This window comes from Drosophila innubila (assembly GCF_004354385.1).
Source record: "Drosophila innubila isolate TH190305 chromosome 2L unlocalized genomic scaffold, UK_Dinn_1.0 4_B_2L, whole genome shotgun sequence".
NCBI classification, from domain to species: domain Eukaryota; kingdom Metazoa; phylum Arthropoda; class Insecta; order Diptera; family Drosophilidae; genus Drosophila; species Drosophila innubila.
In genome coordinates this window covers 12,158,300-12,178,281 of record NW_022995372.1, presented here as the reverse complement: position 1 = coordinate 12,178,281, position 19,982 = coordinate 12,158,300, and the positions used below count along the sequence as shown (strand labels likewise).

Here is a 19,982-nt window from a genome sequence, read left to right as displayed (position 1 = left end):
GCCGTTTGCAGCATTTTGGCTTTTATCTGCTTACAGCAGCGACAACGAGCTCATTCAATTAACCAGACGCGTTCCATGTGCCTCGCTGTAGTTTTTTTGGGTCTTATCGATATCAGTACGTTTACGTGATATTAATGCAAATTCCTTGCACTCTCTACCAAAAATGTCCAATACTCTGCTGTTGTTGTTGTCGCTTTCCCTTATTCAACTGACAAAAGGTTGTAGTTAAGATCCATGTGATTATTTACCTATCTCTGCATTAGCCATATATGTGACTTGTGTGTGTGTGTTTTTCATTAGCCAAATTCAACTCGGATGCATTGCAATTCTTATTGCGCAACGGCAACTTCGATATCAATCCATTCAATTGTCATTTATTGCTCTGGGAAACGTGTCCCATTGAGTATATTGGATTTCAGCTATTTACCAGGTAAGCTAACAAATTAAATACAAGTTATGTTTACTTTAAATTTATTTATCAGATGTGAATGCTATATTTATCCAAAAATTTGAATGCAACTTCGTCAATAATTTGAATTATTGATTTAATTTCTTATACAATATTTTATTTGTAGAAAAACACAACAATAAAATTCACTTTTGCTTCTTCTTGACCTCTAAACTTTATGTTCATTACAAAAGCTTTTAAACAATGCCTTGCCCCCAGCTTCAATTTTCCATTGTTTGTCTGGACTTACACTGATATACTCCTTCATCAATCTACATATTAAAAAGTACACAAAATAAAGTGAAGTAAGACCAAATATTATTTTTGTCTCCCTTGCCTATTGTTACCACGTTGCAAAAGTTTGTCCAGTTTTGGTAAAGACAATATTTTACTTTTACCCATAAATCTCTGCCTAACGTCATCAATAACTTGCAAGTAAATCTTTCACTTAACTGCGCCCTCGTTGTTTAGTTTTTTTGGGCTTTTAATATATGAATTACTACTATTTCCCCGCTTCTCCTTCACAATAAAAATAGCAAATGTTACGACCCTCCATTGTAAAAGTTGGAAAACCATTTATCTGGTGCACAGCATGAAATGGCGACATGCTTAGATTGTTTGATAAGATTTTCGGTAACAAAAACGAGAGGAAAATTACAGCAAAGCTGCTCTAAATCGTATAATTAAAATGCAATTCAAGCGAAAATTTCGATTAATGAGCGCTATCAAATCGAAAGACTTAAGCAACGAACTTGTATATTTATACACATATTGTCTGACACTTTCGTTTCAATCTTTCATAACAATTTAAGCACAGACAAAAAAACTAACCACAGCAAAGTGAGTGTACGCATTTAAAACAATCTATAACTATGCCCATTTACATAATATCGTGTTGGAAAAGTGTAAATTAGAGCTGCAAAAACAAACCCAAGGCGGCAGCAACGTCAATCAATGCGAAAAACGAAACCAAAACAAAAATAAGAAAGACAATACACTGCAAGTGCGATGAACTTGCTATACCCTAACTCTAGTCTTAAACATTAAGCTAAATTACAGATTTCAAAAAATCATATTATGTTAATCATGTAAAGTCATCTCAGAAAACCAAAATGTGGTCGAAATAAACTATTCACAATTTCATTTAATATTCTGAATAAATTAAAATATAGAAAATAAGAATAAAATCATAAACTTAAATTACATTCCAAGCGTCTGAAATTTTTATATTAAGACTTAAGAACAAAAATTGATAAAAAAAAATCTAATTTTTTAAATTAAACTGAGTTACGGTTTCAAACAAAACCTTCTCCAAAATGATGTAGGTTTCAACGACTTGATTCTGCATGTAGCAAACCAGCTGACAATGTCTGTAGCACCCGCCCTCTTTTAGAGTACACAAAAATCACTGCAACATTGCGTGCGCCGCGGGCATTTGGCGGCGAGTTTTCATCGGTGCAAAAAACAAAGTCAGCCATAAAGTATACGCGTCTGCGCCGCCAAGGTAAAGTCAAGGCAACAGGTTGGAGCAACTGCGGCAGCAACAGCAACCGCAACGGTAGCAGCAGCGACGGCGACGTCGCCATTCTTGAGTCAGTTGTTGCAACGCGTTGTTGCTGCTGCATTTTCTTTGCATTCGGCGCATTCGAAGCGAATCGTGCAAATGGGCAAGACGTTAACAGCCTTCACCTTGAATTTAAAAGGATAAATAATGGCAAAAAATGCATAAAAATATAACAAAGAAAATAAATCCAAATTTGTAACAATGTGAAGTACATTACGAAAAATTTGAAGAAATGGTGTTAAAGCTTAAATGTAATATTGACTTTTAAAACTGCAATTATAAATAAATTAAACTAAAAAAGATATAAATTATAATTTGATAAACCAAATATATCAATAATAATAAACATAAACAAAGTGAAATATAAATATTTTATTAAAAAAATGGTTTATAAAAAAAAAATGTTGGAAAAAAAGATATTGATTAATCAAAATATTTAAATAAATTTCAACTTGAATAATAACATAAATTGAAAGAAAAACAGATGTAGTAAAAACAAATAACTGCACTCAGTTCAATAGTGAAAATCAAATTGAACTTAAAATGAGGTTTCTAATTGTAATCTGCCTTTTAACGCTTATTTCCAAAGGTACAACAATAGCACCAACAACAAATACAGCAACAAAATGTTGACAATTGTTTCGCTCACGATTTTTCAACTCTTGCAGATGTGAAAAGTCTGCTGCTAAACCAAATGGATTGGAAAAATCTGCTAAACAGCGGAGCATTGGATTTGAATGTCTTGCGCTGTTTTCTGCGCGATAAAAACTTTTGCCCCAGTCCCTATATCGAGCATCGTCTGTATGCACCGTAAGTTCGTGAATTGAGGTTCCGCATTTCGGGTTGACAGCCAATTAAAGCTGTGTGATAATCTGCATAGCGTCTCTAATTTATATTTCAAACTCAAGTCCTAGACACAATCACATTTTGTGCTAAAGATTGTAGTTTGTCCGCCTATTTGTGTTTTGAGAGAAAGTGTGAGAAATTAAACCATCGGGTCTGGTCATGTGGTCATGGAATTCACATATTGAATTGGTTAGTGTGTCAGTCACCAAAATGCTTATGAAAAAAACTTGTGCAACCACAAGGATACGTATTAAATAAAAATATGCAATTAATGGGCGGGCAACTTGTTTTCAGCGTCGACAAATTGACCCACTTAAAGATGGCTCGTTCAGGCCGGCCCGCGGTACAGGCACTGGCATCTCAGAAAAGCGGTCGAAAATGACATCAATGTCAATTGTAAATAAAAACATTTTCCAAATGCCGATTCACAAGTCGTTCATCTTATAAGCTTGCACAACAAGCTCTTGATCAAGTCCAAGTCACACTCCCAATTGGTAGAGTGCTTTTACCTTCTTTGGCTGACCAATTTATAAAATGTTGCTGTAATAGATACCATAGATTACGTTATGATGTCAAGTTTACGCTGGAAAACTTGTTCATTTCAATTGAAGAACGTGTAGCACCTCTTCTTCACAATTTGCACACTCCCACATGTTGAAAGGTGAAAAGTTATACACATTTGACCTAGGTACCATAATTCAAATAAAATGAAAGTTTAAGGAACCTAAACATTTATTCGTAATGGAAAGCAAACATTAATTGAGAAAAAAAATTAAACTGTTAAAGGATTACTCTAGCAAGAAAACTTTTACCAAATCCACTTTTTCTAAAACATTTAAATTATTAAAATCTAGTTGTATTTCAGATGTTTACTTTAGATTCTGTAGAATGCCACAGCTGATTTTAAAAAGCCTTACATTTTCTGAATGCTTATCAATCAAATATTGAGTCATTATTTATTCAGAGAAATATTTTTGAAATTAAAATTTATGTTTTTTAAATTATGTAAAAATTTGAAAAAAAGAAATAAAAAATTTTAATTAGAGTACCAAACCGAAATGTTTATCAGTTTTAGTTACGGTTTCAGTTATGTTCGCATTTTAGTTTTAGATCGGTTACGAAAAATTTTGTATGTTGGGTTTCTTATCGGCTTTCCGATTTTTGTATGTTTTGGCTTCGAAATACCGTAATGATTTCGATTTTAAAAAAATAAGGAATAAAAATGTTAAAAATTTTATAATTTTTTAACAAAACTTCTTTAATTTCAAAAAATAAGATCTTAAGAAGATCAATATTGAAATTAAACATAGAGTTACACATGAATCGGTTACAATACGGTTATTTCAGTTTGAATAATAATCAAAAGTTTTATTTAGGTTACGGTTTCCAACTCAATCGGTTTTTACTGTTTTACGGTTACTGTTCCGGCTACAATTTTTAATCCGCGTTAAAAATAATTATCAAATCGCAGTGTTTTCTTACTTTCTCTGCTTGAAAATATAAAGAAGTACAGCAAAAAAAAATTGTTGATCTACTTTTAGTTCAATTGACAGCACTCCAATTGCAAACAGTTGACAACAGGAACAAATGATTGAATTTTAATTGTTTTTTTTTAACATTATCGTTAAGTTACAGACGAATCACTGAACCATACAATTTTCGACTTTTTATATCCGTTTCATATGCGTATTATTAGTGTGACTATCAATTAAATGCTTATACCTGATATTTGCATATTTGAAAGTATTGAAATTGATTTTGTTTATTGCAGCAATGGTCCGCGCAGTGGGCTGCCGTTGAGCATCAAAAATCCGTTGACCCTGTACAAGGGCGGGTTCAACAAGCAACGCGAGACGGTCTTCATAGTGCATGGATTCAATGGAACAGCGATTGACAAGCATCTGCAGTTTCTGAGGGATGGTTAGTGAGTATGCAATGACGCAACTGCCAAATGCCTGCCTTAACTTAAGCGTTTAACTTTAGCATATTTGACGCGTGACTTTAATGTGATCACTGTGGATTGGCGACCTCTAACACGATATCCATGTTATCTCCACTCGCTTATCAACACGCGTCTTACGGCACAGTGTACGGCTCAGGTGTATTCATTTCTCACTCATTATGGCGCCACCCGTGAGAAGATCACCTGTGTGGGACATTCTTTAGGCGCTCACATCTGTGGCATGATTAGCAATCATTTGACTAAGAAACAGTATCGCATTATCGGCTTAGATCCAGCGCGTCCACTTATCGAGCGCAAGAAAAGCAATCAATTTCGTTTATCGATTGATGACGCGAGTGTCATACAGGTGATTCATACAAACGCGGGTTATTTGGGTCAGGAGGATAATACGGGCCATCTGAATTATTGTGTAAATGGCGGTCGCATACAGCCCTTCTGCAAAGGAAATCCTATTAGTGAGTTGACAACAATTAAACATATATATTAAATCACATATTTACGTTTACCACACACAGGACGCTACCGCTGCTCCCATTTTATGAGTGTTTGTTATTTGGCCACGGCCACCTTAAAGCACAGCAAGTTTATGGGCGTGCCCTGTCCAAATGGCTGTGTGAACCTAAAAGGTCCCAAGCGTCTGCCAGTTAACGGTAGAATCAATCCGTTTGAGTTTGTTTCCCTGCTGCGAGATTACAAAATAGGAATCGACGCGCCCGACGAGTGAGTATACATTTGAATTCAAATATCAGTTGAATCTTTGTTAAATTCCTTGCATTTGTTGATTGTCTTTAGCGCTCGTGGCTGTATTTGCATTGATGTGCCGTATGCCAAGCATTGTCCGTTTACAGATGCCTAGTAGTATTTATATGTTTTAGTTGTAATTTTCTCTGTAGACTTTTAACAATAAACTTTATAGGAATTTAAAAACTGCGCTCAATTCACTTTTTCAGCAGGGCAGCACTGCTTACTATCGATATTTCATTGCTTGAATGAATCATGTATACAGCTATCGATAGTGCTTGAAAGTGTTGGTTTCTCCTCTCTGAAAAACTGCAATAATAACAATAAAATTAAAACAGAATAAAAACTTGTAGAGAAATTGCATTAATAATTAACTAAAATTATAAAAAATTGTACTAAAATGGGATGTGATGGTGGCACTATACCTAGACGTGATGAACTTGTGCGCGTAAAGCAGAAACCTGAACAGGTAAAGCGATTAATGAAGTCACTTAATTTTCAAATATGTATCTAAATGATTTTCTTGCAGAAAGATAAAGATGCGGAGCGTGAATTTCGCTGGTTGCACTGTGCCCTGACCCAACAGCGACTGCAGGAGCCCATTGTTATGTGTACCATGGGACGCCTCTACTCCAAGCAGAGTGTCATTGAGCGTTTGCTGGAGAAAGAAAAGATGCCAGAGACTTCAGTTCATGTGCGCACCATGAAGGACATCAAAACATTGCAGTTGACAGCAAATCCTGCATTCACCGAGGAGGACAAAACCGAGGGACTGTTGGACACACGCCATGCGCCCTACATATGCAAACTGATTGGTCTCGAGATGTCGGGCAAGTTCCGCTTTGTCGCCCTGTGGAGCTGCGGCTGCGTCATGTCGGAGCGTGCTCTAAAGCAGATCAAAGGGAGCACGGCAAGCACTTGTCCACTGTGCCAGTTGCCTTACAGCCTCGAGGATGTGATTGTGCTCAATGGCAATGAGGAGGACTTGGAGCTGATGAAAGTCAAATGTGAAATGCGCGCAGCCAAGCGCAAGTCCGCCAAAAAGGACAAAAAGGAATCGAAGAAAACAGAGACCAGCGTCAAGTCAGACCCCGCTGCTGAGACTACTGAGACTGTCCCCACTACCGTCAAGGAAGAGCAACCCTCCAGCAGCAGCAGCCACAAATTGAAAGCTTTGGCTAATCCCAAACGCCTTGGCGCAGTTAATGCTATGCAAGATCCAGAAATGAAGCGTTTGAAAACTGATTTCAGCGTGGCCAAAGATCCCAAGGCCAGTGATGTCTACAAATCTCTGTTCACCAGCCACAAAACTGACAAGGAACAGGAACGCGCTCACTGGATCACCTACAATCCATTTTACAATTAGTTTAATAAATAATTTTAATGTTTATAGTTTGCTATACGTTTCCAATCACTATATACATTTGTAGTTCAACTGGGACAACTCAGTAGCTGATATTTCATTGTATAAATATTACTTCAAGACAAATTAAACAGACGATTTGAATATGTACCGCGCTTCATATCAGAAGGGCTTCCTAACGATACTTTACAGTGTGGGCAGCTCTCCACTGGACAATTGGTCCACTTTTGTAAGTAGAATGAACGGACGTCGCAGTCATCTAATATCTTTGATGATTCACAGACCAAAAATGGTTATATTAAACGCATTTATGATGAAGATATCAAATCCTTGGTGCTGGAAATTATGGGTTCCAACGTCTCCACAACATTTATACATTGCCCAAGCGATTGCAAGGCCGAGTTGGGCATCAAATTGCCATTTTTAGTGCTTCTCATTAAGAATATGCATAAATATTTTTGTTTTGAGGTTAAGGTGAGTCATTTGAATACTGTTTTTAAGGTTATGTTTGACTTTAAGATTGGTTTCGCAGATTCAGGATGATCAGCGTTTCATGCGTCGCTTTCGCGTGTCCAATTTCCAGAGCAAGACCTCAGTGAAACCATTTTGTACGGCCATGCCCATGGGCATGTCGCCTGGATGGAATCAAATTCAATTCAATTTGGCCGATTTTACGCGTCGTGCCTACGGTTCGAATTATTTGGAGACTGTTTCCCTGCAGGTACATGCCAATGTGCGCATCAGACGCATCTATTTCACGGACAAACTCTACACGGAAGCCGAGCTACCCAACGATTACAAGCTGCTCGGCAAACCCAAGGATCTGAAGAAGGAGAAACAATTCAAGGCTCCACCCGCAGCACGTCCACCATCGCCACTTAACACTGGACGATCTGAGGGGCCAACTAAGCAAGTGGAAATGGAGACAACGGCGCTGGAAACGGAAACGGAGATAGACACTGGCGGACCGGATATGAAGACAGATGCGGGACCGGAAGTTGAGTCAGCTGCAGCTACCAATGAGGAACCTGGTGGACAGACCGAGGCCACTGAGGATGCCTATTATTGAGTTTAATTTCACACATTTCTCGTTTGTTTTATGTTAAATGCTCTACACAATTTTAATCAGAGGGAGGCGTGGCTGAGGAACAACTAAATTAAAAGTCATAGACAAAACAGATGGAATATTAATAAAGCTAAACTCGACTCACAAATCTATAAATGAATTCATAAAAAAAAATAATAGTGATAACTGACAAATTAAATATTAAATTATTTGAATATTACGTTTACTTCTTTTACATTAGTTTATTGCAATTTTTGTATTATATTGAAACCAGAAATGATTGGACATTAATTGTAAGACATGAAAATCACGTTCACTTTCCTCAAAAGGCTTATTAACAAATGTTAATCATTTAAAGACATAATAGTTTATTTATTGCAAGACTCTGGACTTAAAACAAATTTGTTGCTTTGTTAAATTACGTCGTCTAAATTTTGCTAATAGGTAACCTTAAAAACGTATGTATGCTTTTTGGCCAGCAGTTTCCGTTTCTATTGGATCAGCTAGGAGGCAATAGCTTCATTGGCCATGCTCATCATATCGGCATCGATATTCTTCAGAGCATTGTTATATTCTGTAATCTCGAGTGCCTCCCATTCGGCCTTGAATGCCGCCTTGGGATCCTGGGGCATTGTCATGGCAGCGCCGGTCATTGCATCGGCCTGGGCTTGTGTCTGATCCGCATGGTTATTCTCGCCCAGCACAAGGGTGTAAATGGAGCGCAGACCAAAGACGTTCAGGAAATACCAAGAAGCTGACGATACCCAGGCGGCGTCTAGTGAAGCCAGCTCAACGCCACGCTGCAACATCGGTTTGAAGCGGAGTGTGAGTGGGAATGGCACTTTGGTGGTCACAAAACCCGAAAACATCCAATTGATCCAGCCACCAATGACGACCATGGGCAGCACATTAATGAAGTTGCCTTTAACCATATCCGTGAGCATTGCCGAAGAGTTCTGTGCGACCGGCGCCCGTTTCTGGGTCTTGAAATAGCCCGTCTCCTCGTTGTTGAAGAAGTTCTTCCTCATGGAGAACGACTGGGCGCTCAGATACTTTCCATTCTCGCGCAGCAATCGAGCGCGTATCATGGCTTGACTGTGACAGCAAACAGATAACATAAAATTGTAGTTCGACAGAAGAGAAAAGTAATTGTCAATTGAACCTTGCTCACCTGTCCATGATTTGGGTGATCTCAGCCTTCTTCTGTGTGGATATCAAAATGGATACGTAATGGCGCACAATACCGACTAGAAATGTGATGAGTACGATGGGCAGAAACACCCAAACCCGTATATCGGGATCTATGAGCAGCTCCGTCATATTTTCGGCCCTTTGTCTAATTTATGCTAAGTAAATTTATCAATTAAGATTTTTTCAGCACCCCGTTGAGGGCTAGATAGAGATGTACGTGTCCTACAAATGAATGTTATCGGCTATCAATCATGACCGGCTGTTATCGAGAATTAAGGTGCCCACACACGACAAACATGTGCGCTGAGCATGCTCGTCGAAGTCGAATCAAAGTAACGTTTGGTGTGTTTTTATTTGATGTTCGCACACAACGCCAAAAATTGAAATTTTTCAAATACCAACGAGCCGCTCGCCAACTACTCCACAAGCAAGCTCAGCGCGCATGTTTGTCGTGTGTGGAAGGTGCCCACAAGTCTAGTCACTGTTCGTAACTGAAAAGTATTGTTTCAGTGCTGACTCTAAATTATTTATTTTGGTTGAAAACAATTTAAAACAAATTCTGAAATTGAGTTTTGACTGAATAAGCAAAGTATGCAGTCCTATAAGTGCTATCGATAACTAAATTTCAAAAAATGGATACCTGAGTGAAACAGCTGTTTGAACTAGAGATGAACGATGTGTGGATAATTTAATATTTATTTAATTTTACATACATTGATTACAAAATATTGAAAACTTATATTAATTTGAGTACTTATTCTAAATACAAATATTATGTTTTGCTAGGAATATTCTTGTTGGAAACCGTTAGTTCCTTGCCGTCATAAATAATGTTTTCATAGAAGAATTTTCGGTGCACTCGGCATTGGGGACCGCATCGGGTGGAGCCACAATTTCCACACTCGGACCAACATCCACAGCATTCGTCGTTCATACAATCACAAACATCTGCGCCACTCCATCTTATATTTCCGTATTCATCATAGGCGCTGTTTTTCTTTTCATAATAGCAACCTCTCTTCTTTCCTTTGCGCTTTGTTTTTTCCACTTCGGTGTTTGTATTGTCGTCAGCTGTTTCTCCAACTTTGCGTTGGGGGCGTTGACGTAAGCTACGTGCGCTCATCTCAACGTTTTTTACGTAGAAAATATAATTTGGGCCTCGCTGTTGTCTTTATCTTTAATAAATACGCTTCTTTAAACGCAAAATAGATACAATTTATCAAAAAGCTGTTTATCGACAATCGGTATTGCACATTACTAGGGCTGGAGAGAAATATCGATAGTGCCGCCGGTAAAAAGATCACAGAATATCACTTCGAAAATATCATTGAATATCGCGATTTATTAGTTTAATGTCAAAACAAAATAGCCTAATTAATATCGTTTTGGAGTAATGTCGCTAAATTGTATACATAAATGTTGAAGGGTGGCAGCCTTTGGACCGGGTGGCAGTCTTCCTCACCAGTCCTGCCAAGTTTTGGAGGGAACAATAGCTGTTTCTGCCTAGAAACCATCTAAATTTGTTTTTTTGCACAGTTTTACCAAAAATATTAATAGTAAAACTTACCTAAATATATATTTAAAATAGCCAGATTTCCAGCTAATAACAATTTTGAAAATTTTTCTAGCAAGCGACCTCTGAAAATAGCCAGATATAGCTATAAAATAGCTAAGCTGGCAACAGTGCTCTTTGGACGCCAGTAAAAATTGCATTGCTGAATTAAAGTGCAAATAATTGAAGCAATGGAGGCCAAAGCCGATTCTCCAGCGACACCAGCAAATGCAACGCCAGCTGCAGAGGCTGCCAAGGAAAGCAGCACTGCGGTTGCCGCTGCCAGCAACAGTGCACAAGCGACAACAACTTCGGCGGGAACCACAGCAGCAGCAGCAGCAACAACAACAGCCAATAATTCCAGTGCCAATACAGGATCAGGAGCAGGGGCAGCAGCAGCAGCAGCGTCGGCCACATCAGTCAGCAACGCACAGCAGCCACCGCCGGCGAAAAAACCAAACGCTGCTCCGCCTGCAACACGCGCCGATCCCAGTGCGCTGCCAACGCGCCAATATCTGGATCAGACAGTCGCTCCGGTTTTACTTCACGGTCTGCAGGCGCTGGCACGTGAACGTCCCACGGATCCCATACAGTTTCTGGCCTCGTATCTGCTGAAGCACAGCAATGGCTGTGAGGAAACCACCGAAGCCAGTACTTAGATCTAGTTTATTCTAATCCCGTCCCTTGATCCCTCTTACGTTGTCGTCCTAGCGTTGTAAGTGATAAGTCCTTAATGAATGTTTAAAATTACATACAGATATAATAAATCGCAATGTCGCACTAATCACTTGTAAGCATTATCCTTACTTTATATCATTAGAAAAACGAATGCTAATGAAATTGCCTGCATGAAGATCAATTAAAATGCTTGTGAAATCACATTTACAAACTATTGAAAATAATAATGCGAATGATATGCAATTTAATTGGCATTGAAAAAGCAATGCTAATGAAATAAAATTGCCTTAGCATTGAAATCAAAGTAATGCCAATGATATGAAATTTGGGTTACATTCAAAAGAGCAATGCTAATGAAATAAAACTGCCTTAGCATTGAAATTTTGACTATCATTGAAAAATAAAATATGCAGATTTTTGTCTCGGCATTAATTATAATGAAAACTTAATTTCATTAACATTGATAATCATTTTCTTTTCTCTTTGTAGAAAATATAATCTCCTGAATATTTTGAATATCTGGAGATTATCCTTCTTAAAGCAATTATCTGTAGTTCTATTAAAGTATATTTTGTTTATAGTTAATTTTTTAATAATAATAAAAATGTAATAAGCAATTATGCTGTGATGGGATAACCCCAGGGATCCAGCTTATTGTTGAGCAGCAGCAATGAGGCATCTGCTATCTTGGTGAGCAGCTCGGCCAGCTTGTGTTTGGTGTACACCTTGTACAACTGACGCCGCTCATCGGAAATCTCATCCGCCAGGCGAACGCATCCGGCGTAATCGCCCGATTTGAGCATGACCTCGTGCAGAAGGAGCGCAATCTCTGGCAGGCAAATGGAACGCAGCTTCTCCATTTGCAGCTGTCGATTCTCCCAGTGCAACAGTGTCGCATTCTCGGGTTCCTTGGCAATGAAGGGATCGTTGAGCCAACCCTTTTCCGGAAACAGCAGCACATTGAACAGTGCATCCGTGGTGGCTGCAAAGTGAAAGATGATTAGCTAATGTGAAAGATTCGTTATTTGCATTCTCTTCTACCCTTTGCTTGCTCCTTGACCTTCTGCTCCCAGCGGGACAATTCGGTGCGATAGGTTTGCTGCTTGTGCTCCGCATTCATGCGTTCCGTGAAGTTATCCTGGCTCTGGCCGGATTTCTGTGAGGTGCTCTGTTGTGGTGCCTGAGGTCGCGTCTGCTGCAGACGTGTCCATTCATTGAAGCTGTCCACGCCGGAGAGGTAGACGTTGTAGCAGAGATACTCCTTGAGGCTGCATTCCTCACGTGGCGGCAAATTGTCGAGGGCGCCGTAAATCTTGACCAGCTGGTTGATCACATCGCCCGGCACCATGGCAAACACTTGGCGCACACACTCGATCTTATTGCTGGCCAGATATTGACGCATCATGGCGTTAGCCTGCCAGAGAAGCTCACCTCGCTGCTCGACCAGATGGATGAGATATTCCAGTGACTGAATCTTGCGCTTGTCCACGGCTGAAATCTCCCCCGTGTGTGGTTCCCCTAGTGTGCTGGGTGCACTGCTTCCCAGGCGAATGCTCTCCACGGTATTCCGTGTGATCTGCTCCACATCAAGACCAGCTTGGAGCGCCGCTTCCAGGGCCAACTCTCGTGCTCGCTTCTCATCGGTCTGTGTGAGGAACTTGGCGTAAAGCTGCACCTGCAGCTTGTTGGGCAAACCGGCGGCATAATAGGCTATGGCTTGAGGTTCGCCACGTTGGATTAACGCCTCCACGTAGGCGGCAATGATGCGTTCCGCCTGCTGCTGCTGCGTCTGATGCTCGATGCGTCCAATCTGTCGCATAAATAGCACAATGTGCGCCATGAAACGGAGTTGATGTGGTGGCAGCTGAGACTCCTTGGGAGCAGTGTCCAGCCAGCGACACATGTGCTGCAACAGTTCACCACTGGTGTCCAGGATGAGATGCTGCTGGATGACACCCAGTTGACTCTGGGCATAATCCCGCACAGCCAAGTCCTTGGCCACGCTCAGCTCATCAAAGATCTGCTCCAGCGTCATCTTGCCATTCCAATACTCCTCCGGCATGGGTTGAAATCGCTTCAGGCAACATCCTCGAATCTCGCTCTCCACTCTAATGTCGATCTGCACCTTTACATACGCCCAGAGCAGGTCGTGCCAGTTGTTGTGCAGCAGGGACTTGAGTGCACCCAAATGGCCACAGAATATGCCCGCCGTGGCACGAGTATATTCATCATATTTCTTGGAATCCGCCAGCAACCAGGCGCAACGTTTCCAGATATCGCGACGAGGATTCCCCTCAATGGGCAGCTTCTCGTTCTCCGTCTGACCGCTGACATGCTGCTCAAAATTGGGATCCTCGTGCAGACGCCAGCCCTCCAGGATAGCTGCCCGCCACGTCTGTCCGTAGTGCTTACAGAGCTTCAACGCCTCGTCGATCTGTCCATTGCGTATGGCGGCAAAGATAGCTCGACTCAGGCGCATGTTATCCTCCATGTCGAGGGCGTGGAGCGGTTTTTGTTCGCGCACTGGAGCATCCGGATCGAGTTGCTTGCAAATCTCTCGACCACGTCCAAAGGCCGCACCCTGCAAGTTCTCCAGCTGAAAGAGGGTATTCTCCCAGGCCATCATTCGATCGTGACTCTGCAGGGCATTCGCCTGCTCCTGCTGGTCATAGCACTGCTCCAGCCAGTCCACCACCAGCTGATATTCCCGCAGATGCGAATTAATCGAATACAGCTGCTGGATGACCTGAATAAACAATGGAATCAATAGGAACACATTATATTCTCTTGCTGGATTAGTTGAAAGTAATCTTTGCTTACCTCCTTCTCGCTGCCTCCCAGCATGGGTCCATCCTGCATCTCATCATCCGCTTGGGTGTCCGTCTGCAGCAACAGCCGGTCGTAGTAGAGAGCGTGCAGGAGGCGCCAGGTGTTAATCTCCTGCTTTAACCAGTTGACGCTCGTCTCGCGCTGCTTGGCGCCTAGACTGCCGCCCACGCCACGTTCAATCTCCAGCTCCAGTTGCTCCACAACCTGACGACAGGCCTGTCCCAACTGTTGCACCACATCGAGCGTCTCGTTGCTGTTGCTGTGCGACTGGAGCACCTCATGGAAATGGGCAAACAGAGTGTCCACCTTGCCCCGTCCACGATCCGCATCGTCCATGTCGTCCAGCATAACTGATGTATTTCCACTCACGCTGCTCACATCATGCACATTCCCTGTGCGATTCTGCAGACGATTCAAGAGTCCCAGGGCTCCGGCGCTGCTGTTTTTGAGCATCTCCTCCTCCTCCGGCAGCAGCGTAATCGACAGGTTGTGTGTCTGATTGTGTCCCGAACTGTTCAAAGGCGGACGCAGCAATCCGCCACGTCGGGGCTGGAAGGGACTGTCCATTGCCTTGTTTGTCAACAGTAATTCTCACTTTATTAAATTAAATTGTGGCAAAAATATATTTCTCTTCTGCACGCGACAAAAATGCCGGGACTCCCGCTTGCTATCTTTTCCAACACTGACTTCAGCTTGTTGTGCAGCACTTACCAAGCAAGGTATGCACCTCATTTATTTATCTAACAAAACAAAATATTATATTTAAGCAGTATTGCAAATTAAAGCAAATTATAAAAAAAAAATAAAAATTAAATCATTTAAGACATTTACAAATTAATTATACATACAAAATTTGTAAAATCGATATATTGATCACTCAAACCTATCGAAATAACAAGCAGCGTATCAGCCTTAAAAAAAGTGTCATGCAAAAACTGCACTGCAATTGTGCTTGAACGTGTATTGTCCGCTCTACTGTTGCCGACTTTTTAGAGATATAAATAGCTGTTTCTAGCTGGAAATCCTCCGAAAAATAGCTGAAATTTTTTTCTAGCAGCCGAATTCTCGAAATAGCCAGATCTAACTATAAAAAAGCTAAGTTGGCAAAAGTGGTCCGCTCAATAAAAGTAAGCGTCGTTTTTATTATTTTGTTGTAACAATTAAAGGACGTTCTTTTTTTTTTAGTAATGTAATGCTTATGTTTCTTGAAACTGGCAATGCCCAGCTAAATAACCGTGGAAATGAAAAATGAATTAAATAAAAGTACGTAGCGAAGGCAAAAGTAAAAATTTTTAGACATTCGCTCAATCTGAACATTGTGTAAATAAATGTATTACAACTGTAAACCTGAATTTTACTGTAGTGCAGTCAGTGCAAGTGTTAAATAATCACATGTATAGTTTATATGGAAACCAGAGAATCTTTAAATGGCAACTAGCTACAATTGTTAATACACAAATCAACATAAATATAATAATTAAAAACAAACACACAACAAAAGGTAAGAACCGGAAATTGATTTTTACCAACATCTGTATGTACTTATTTACATATGCATGTATGTATATACATATTTATGCATGCATGTGTACTATGTGAATACTTATGTGTGTATGTATACATAAATATATATACAAATGTACTTATTGTATGTATAATACGAATTAGTACAAATAATGCTATTACTTTGATTCAAGCTAGCATAGTGTGCAAGAGAGGGACAGGGTAATACAGAGGGAGAGGGAACAAAACAAATAAAACTGAATGTTATTTTCATCAGAGTTGCAACAGGATGTGTGGCAAGCAGGTGCAAAATATAGAAAGAAATAATTAAATTTATTAAAGCATTGTTCTTGAGAGAGACACGGCTTTACCATTTTTTTCCCTTTATAAGGATTGCCGCTTAGGAAGGATTAGTACGGTAAAAATATATAGTCCTCCTTAATCCATCTATTTTTAGAAAAAGTGAATGTATCTATGTATCTATGCATTCATACAATTAAAATACATATGTCTATTTCAAACCGGTTTGAGAGTGTTACAGATTCATATCTCTTAAATATTTTGTAATTTTGCCATAGAGGACTTTCATGCTGACTTCATATAATATTAGGGCTTAAAAATGGGTTAATTTTTTGTTTTTGTTTTTTTTTTTTAATTTGCTTTTAGACTTTATCTCTTAAAATATTGAAATTTTATTTATATATTTAGTTTAGACAACATTAAGTTACACTGATATAAAATAATATCCACAATGTATTTTTTTTTTAAATTCAAGAATTGCAAATATTAGTGACTTAATTTTAAAGAACTTTCTACAGCGAGTCTAAAATAATATAAAATATAAGGTTCATGAGTTTTCTTCCCATTGAATATGGAATCTTTTAAATATTTCTAGCTTAAGTTCTATAGTTTTCTCAGTTCATACAGTTAATTTGATTTAAAGTAATGTTAGATTAAATATAGATATACTATATTTATTGAAATTCCAATTTCAAAGTCAATATGTTAGAGACTTTCAGATAAAGTTCGGATATTTTGTATACGTACTTTAGTTTAAAAACTTTATACAATCAGCATTTCTTAGTGTTGGATATTATAGATTGAAGATGTTTTTATTTTCTAAAAATATTATAAGAGACTAAAGGGGTATTTAGACCGAAAGCGTCTAACTTTAATCTCAAAAGTTTTGTAATTGATTAGTATATTTTGGAATAGCTTAAGAATTTTGGCTAAATTCTTCTAGACTTATTTTAATAATCAAGTTTTGTAAAGATATATATTCTTTTATGAGAATTGTATATTAATAAATATTTCTTTTTGGCAGCCTTAATCCAATAACCGAAGATACAAAAAAGATGGCCGTGCAGCTGAAGAACGCGTATCATCATCTACCACTGACCATAACTCCGATATTATGTCAGCCGCTGTTGACGCCGGCGCCGACGCCACCGAAACCGGAGCCACCAGACTTGACGTTCCATTGCATGTGCTGTGCCGAGTACTTTGTGCATCCTCTGTCCCTGTATCAGCACATGAACAGCAAGCATCCGAATGAGGCGACACCGCAGCAGCAACAGCAACAACGGGAGGAGGCGGAGAGGCAGCAGGCGGGGGAGGAGGATGATAGCACCGATTACAGCTGGATATTTGAGCCAGTTTGTGAACTGGAAGTGGCAGCAGATGAGACGTCACAAATGCGCAGTGATGTGGACAGCGATTCGGATGAGGATGCGGATGCGGATCAAGTGGCGGGGGAGGGAAGCGATGCTGAAAGTGATAACGATAATGATAGCGATAGCAGCAGCAGCAGCAGTAGCAGCAACAGCACCACCACCAGCTCCAGCAGCACCACCAGCAGCAGTGGAGGCGGCAACTCTAATACACAACAGAGCCTGGAGAATGGCGCCTACATGGAGGTGTCATCCACACATCCCATGCGTGGTCTATTACCTGGAACACAACCCAACGAGTATCAATTGCAGACTGCTGATCCACTCGAATCCACCTCGATTATATTGTTGCAGCCATCGCTGAGCATAACCCCAGTGTCATCTCTACCACCAATTGCAGCACCACAGACTCAACAATTTGCCCCACTGCTCAGCCTGGAACCGGCGCCCATTAAGCGACGTCGTGGCAGACGCAGCAAGGCGAATGTCGTCTTGGATCCTCAGAGTGCAGCTTCGGCAGTTGCCCAGTTGAGTGCGAATGGGCAGAAATGCTTCCAGTGCACCCACTGTGAGGCATCGTTTCCCAATGCCGGTGATCTGTCCAAGCACGTGCGATCGCACATCTCCAATAAGCCATTTCAGTGCTCCATCTGCCAGAAGACCTTCACACACATTGGCAGCCTCAACACGCACATCCGGATCCACAGCGGGGAGAAGCCCTACAAGTGTGAGCTCTGTCCCAAGGCATTCACCCAGTCCAGCAGCCTGATGGTTCACATGCGCTCCCATGCGGTACGGAAGCCACATCAGTGCGTGCAGTGCGACAAGGGATTCATCAACTACAGTTCCCTGCTGCTGCATCAGAAGACGCACTCGGCGCCGGTAGAGAGTTTTGTGTGTCCGGAATGCGAGCGGGAGTTCAAGGCGGAGGCGTTGCTCGATGAGCACATGCGGATGCACACCCAGGAGCTGGTGTATCAGTGCGCCATTTGTCGACAGGCATTCCGGGCCAGCTCGGAGCTGGTGCAGCACATGAAGTGCCATATGGGAGAGAAGCCCTTCACCTGCTCCATCTGCGATCGCTCGTTCACCCAGTCGGGCAGCCTCAATATCCATATGCGGATTCACACGGGCGAGAAGCCTTTCCAGTGCAAGCTCTGCGACAAGTGCTTCACCCAGGCCTCCAGTCTGAGTGTCCACATGAAGATCCATGCCGGCGAGAAGCCATTCCCATGTCACATCTGTGGCAAGGCCTACAGCCAGCAGGCCTATCTCAATAAGCACATTCAGGCGCATGCCATGGACGCGACTCCAGTTCGACAGATGCCTTCAGTGGTTAGTCCGCCAAAGGAGACGCTCGTCTGCATTGTCTGCGGTGCACTCCATGCGGATGCCACTGCCCTGGCACTCCATGTGACGCGGGAACACACTGCGCTGCTGGACAACATGAAGCAGGCAACGCTACCGATGGCTCCTCTGGCCACTGGCAAATGCAGCGTCGTGGAGCGTCAGGCACAACAACAAGCGTACATGCAACGTGTGCAATCGATGTTGCAACAAATGAATCAACAGCAACAGCAGCTCCCAGCCATGGACTCTGCCGGCGAGGATGAAGAGGAGCTCGATGAGGATGAACTAGACGAGGATGATGATGAGCATTTGGATGAGACAACGGAGCAAAATGAGTCACAACAAATGACAAACGATGAGGGCATTGATGATAATGTTGATGCTGATGAGGAGGATGAAGATGATGATGATATTCATGATATTGATGATATTGATGACGATGCTGATGATGATGAGGATGATGATGAACAGCAGCTGATTACAGATGCAGATATGTACTACGATATGCCTGGTGATTTTGCCGACATGGAAGTGGGCTGCGAGGAGGAAGTCTGCGCTGATTTTATTGAGAACGATGATTATGCTGCCGAGGAGGAAGTCTACACAGAGCATGTCTAGAAATTCTCAGCAAAATAATATGGATTTACTATTCAATTCGAATTTTAAGCATTGTTTTCTATATATATTTTTGGCCATAGTTCTTATTATTGCTTATGATATTCAAAGCATTATCATTTTAAATTCAACACATTTTGCAAGTTCCCCGCTCAGAGCTCTGATATTTGAAGTCTGTAGTATTTCAGTATTTCCCGCTACGCTTGCCATGATCTTTCCTCTTCCCTCTTGGCATATCACACTATAAAATTATATATATATTTATTTTTAAGGCTATCTCAGTCGGAGCTCTGAGTCTTGGACTTGTCCATTCGAATGCACCACTCTAAATGGTATTATAATTTTAGTATTAAGCTACACACAGTATGCTGATAATTTATGAAATGCAACCAGAATGTCTTAATTGTGGTTTTACATTTACAACCTCTCCCATAAGAAAACAGAAATTATCGCATTTTATAAAACTGCTCATTTTAGTGGGAGCCTTGAAGAGATTACATTAATCGTTACCATAAAATGAAATTGTGTTTTTTATTTAAACCTAGATAAGAGGATTGGGATTTATTTATGCAACTTGTGGCAATAGCATTCACAGGATTTCTT

General features: G+C 40.8%; 8 protein-coding genes across 9 annotated transcripts; 5 read left to right on the top strand and 3 right to left on the bottom strand.

Annotated features, from left to right (window-relative positions):
• The first annotated feature begins 2,555 nt into the window (after window positions 1-2,555).
• On the top strand, window positions 2,556-5,748 carry LOC117779869 (lipase member H-A). 2 transcript variants are annotated; one of them, XM_034616206.1, is made up of 6 exons: window positions 2,556-2,601; window positions 2,681-2,822; window positions 4,630-4,778; window positions 4,842-5,276; window positions 5,337-5,541; window positions 5,614-5,748. In XM_034616206.1, exons 1-6 carry the CDS (start codon window positions 2,556-2,558, stop codon window positions 5,675-5,677), a joined length of 1,041 nt encoding a protein of 346 aa, XP_034472097.1. In that variant the 3' UTR covers window positions 5,678-5,748. The 2 variants fall into 2 exon arrangements, with proteins under 2 accessions (XP_034472097.1, XP_034472098.1); XM_034616207.1 differs by lacking the exons at window positions 2,556-2,601; window positions 2,681-2,822 and having other exon boundaries at window positions 4,724-4,782.
• A 121-nt stretch (window positions 5,749-5,869) lies between these two features.
• On the top strand, window positions 5,870-7,071 carry LOC117779870 (replication termination factor 2). Its single transcript, XM_034616209.1, has 2 exons — window positions 5,870-6,031; window positions 6,092-7,071. The coding sequence occupies exons 1-2, from the start codon at window positions 5,963-5,965 to the stop codon at window positions 6,926-6,928; spliced, it is 906 nt and encodes a 301-aa protein (XP_034472100.1). The 5' UTR covers window positions 5,870-5,962; the 3' UTR covers window positions 6,929-7,071.
• On the top strand, window positions 7,062-8,139 carry LOC117779871 (cilia- and flagella-associated protein 20). The gene is made up of 3 exons (XM_034616210.1): window positions 7,062-7,154; window positions 7,208-7,399; window positions 7,458-8,139. The coding sequence occupies exons 1-3, from the start codon at window positions 7,071-7,073 to the stop codon at window positions 7,992-7,994; spliced, it is 813 nt and encodes a 270-aa protein (XP_034472101.1). The 5' UTR covers window positions 7,062-7,070; the 3' UTR covers window positions 7,995-8,139.
• A 74-nt stretch (window positions 8,140-8,213) lies between these two features.
• LOC117779872 (ER membrane protein complex subunit 3) lies at window positions 8,214-9,406 on the bottom strand. Its single transcript, XM_034616211.1, has 2 exons — window positions 9,163-9,406; window positions 8,214-9,086 (listed from the first exon to the last, which is right to left on the bottom strand). Exons 1-2 carry the CDS (start codon window positions 9,309-9,311, stop codon window positions 8,495-8,497), a joined length of 741 nt encoding a protein of 246 aa, XP_034472102.1. The 5' UTR covers window positions 9,312-9,406; the 3' UTR covers window positions 8,214-8,494.
• A 454-nt stretch (window positions 9,407-9,860) lies between these two features.
• On the bottom strand, window positions 9,861-10,437 carry LOC117779873 (ARL14 effector protein-like). The gene has a single exon (XM_034616212.1). The coding sequence runs from the start codon at window positions 10,303-10,305 to the stop codon at window positions 9,955-9,957; it is 351 nt and encodes a 116-aa protein (XP_034472103.1). The 5' UTR covers window positions 10,306-10,437; the 3' UTR covers window positions 9,861-9,954.
• A 354-nt stretch (window positions 10,438-10,791) lies between these two features.
• LOC117780299 (protein dpy-30 homolog) lies at window positions 10,792-11,518 on the top strand. The gene has a single exon (XM_034616762.1). The coding sequence runs from the start codon at window positions 10,926-10,928 to the stop codon at window positions 11,391-11,393; it is 468 nt and encodes a 155-aa protein (XP_034472653.1). The 5' UTR covers window positions 10,792-10,925; the 3' UTR covers window positions 11,394-11,518.
• Window positions 11,519-11,961: 443 nt separating this feature from the next.
• On the bottom strand, window positions 11,962-14,921 carry LOC117781890 (nuclear pore complex protein Nup107). Its single transcript, XM_034618772.1, has 3 exons — window positions 14,233-14,921; window positions 12,454-14,158; window positions 11,962-12,394 (listed from the first exon to the last, which is right to left on the bottom strand). The coding sequence occupies exons 1-3, from the start codon at window positions 14,806-14,808 to the stop codon at window positions 12,030-12,032; spliced, it is 2,646 nt and encodes an 881-aa protein (XP_034474663.1). The 5' UTR covers window positions 14,809-14,921; the 3' UTR covers window positions 11,962-12,029.
• Window positions 14,922-15,385: 464 nt separating this feature from the next.
• On the top strand, window positions 15,386-19,901 carry LOC117781656 (zinc finger protein Xfin). The gene is made up of 2 exons (XM_034618452.1): window positions 15,386-15,742; window positions 17,069-19,901. Exon 2 carries the CDS (start codon window positions 17,100-17,102, stop codon window positions 19,380-19,382), a length of 2,283 nt encoding a protein of 760 aa, XP_034474343.1. The 5' UTR covers window positions 15,386-15,742; window positions 17,069-17,099; the 3' UTR covers window positions 19,383-19,901.
• Window positions 19,902-19,982: the final 81 nt, after the last annotated feature.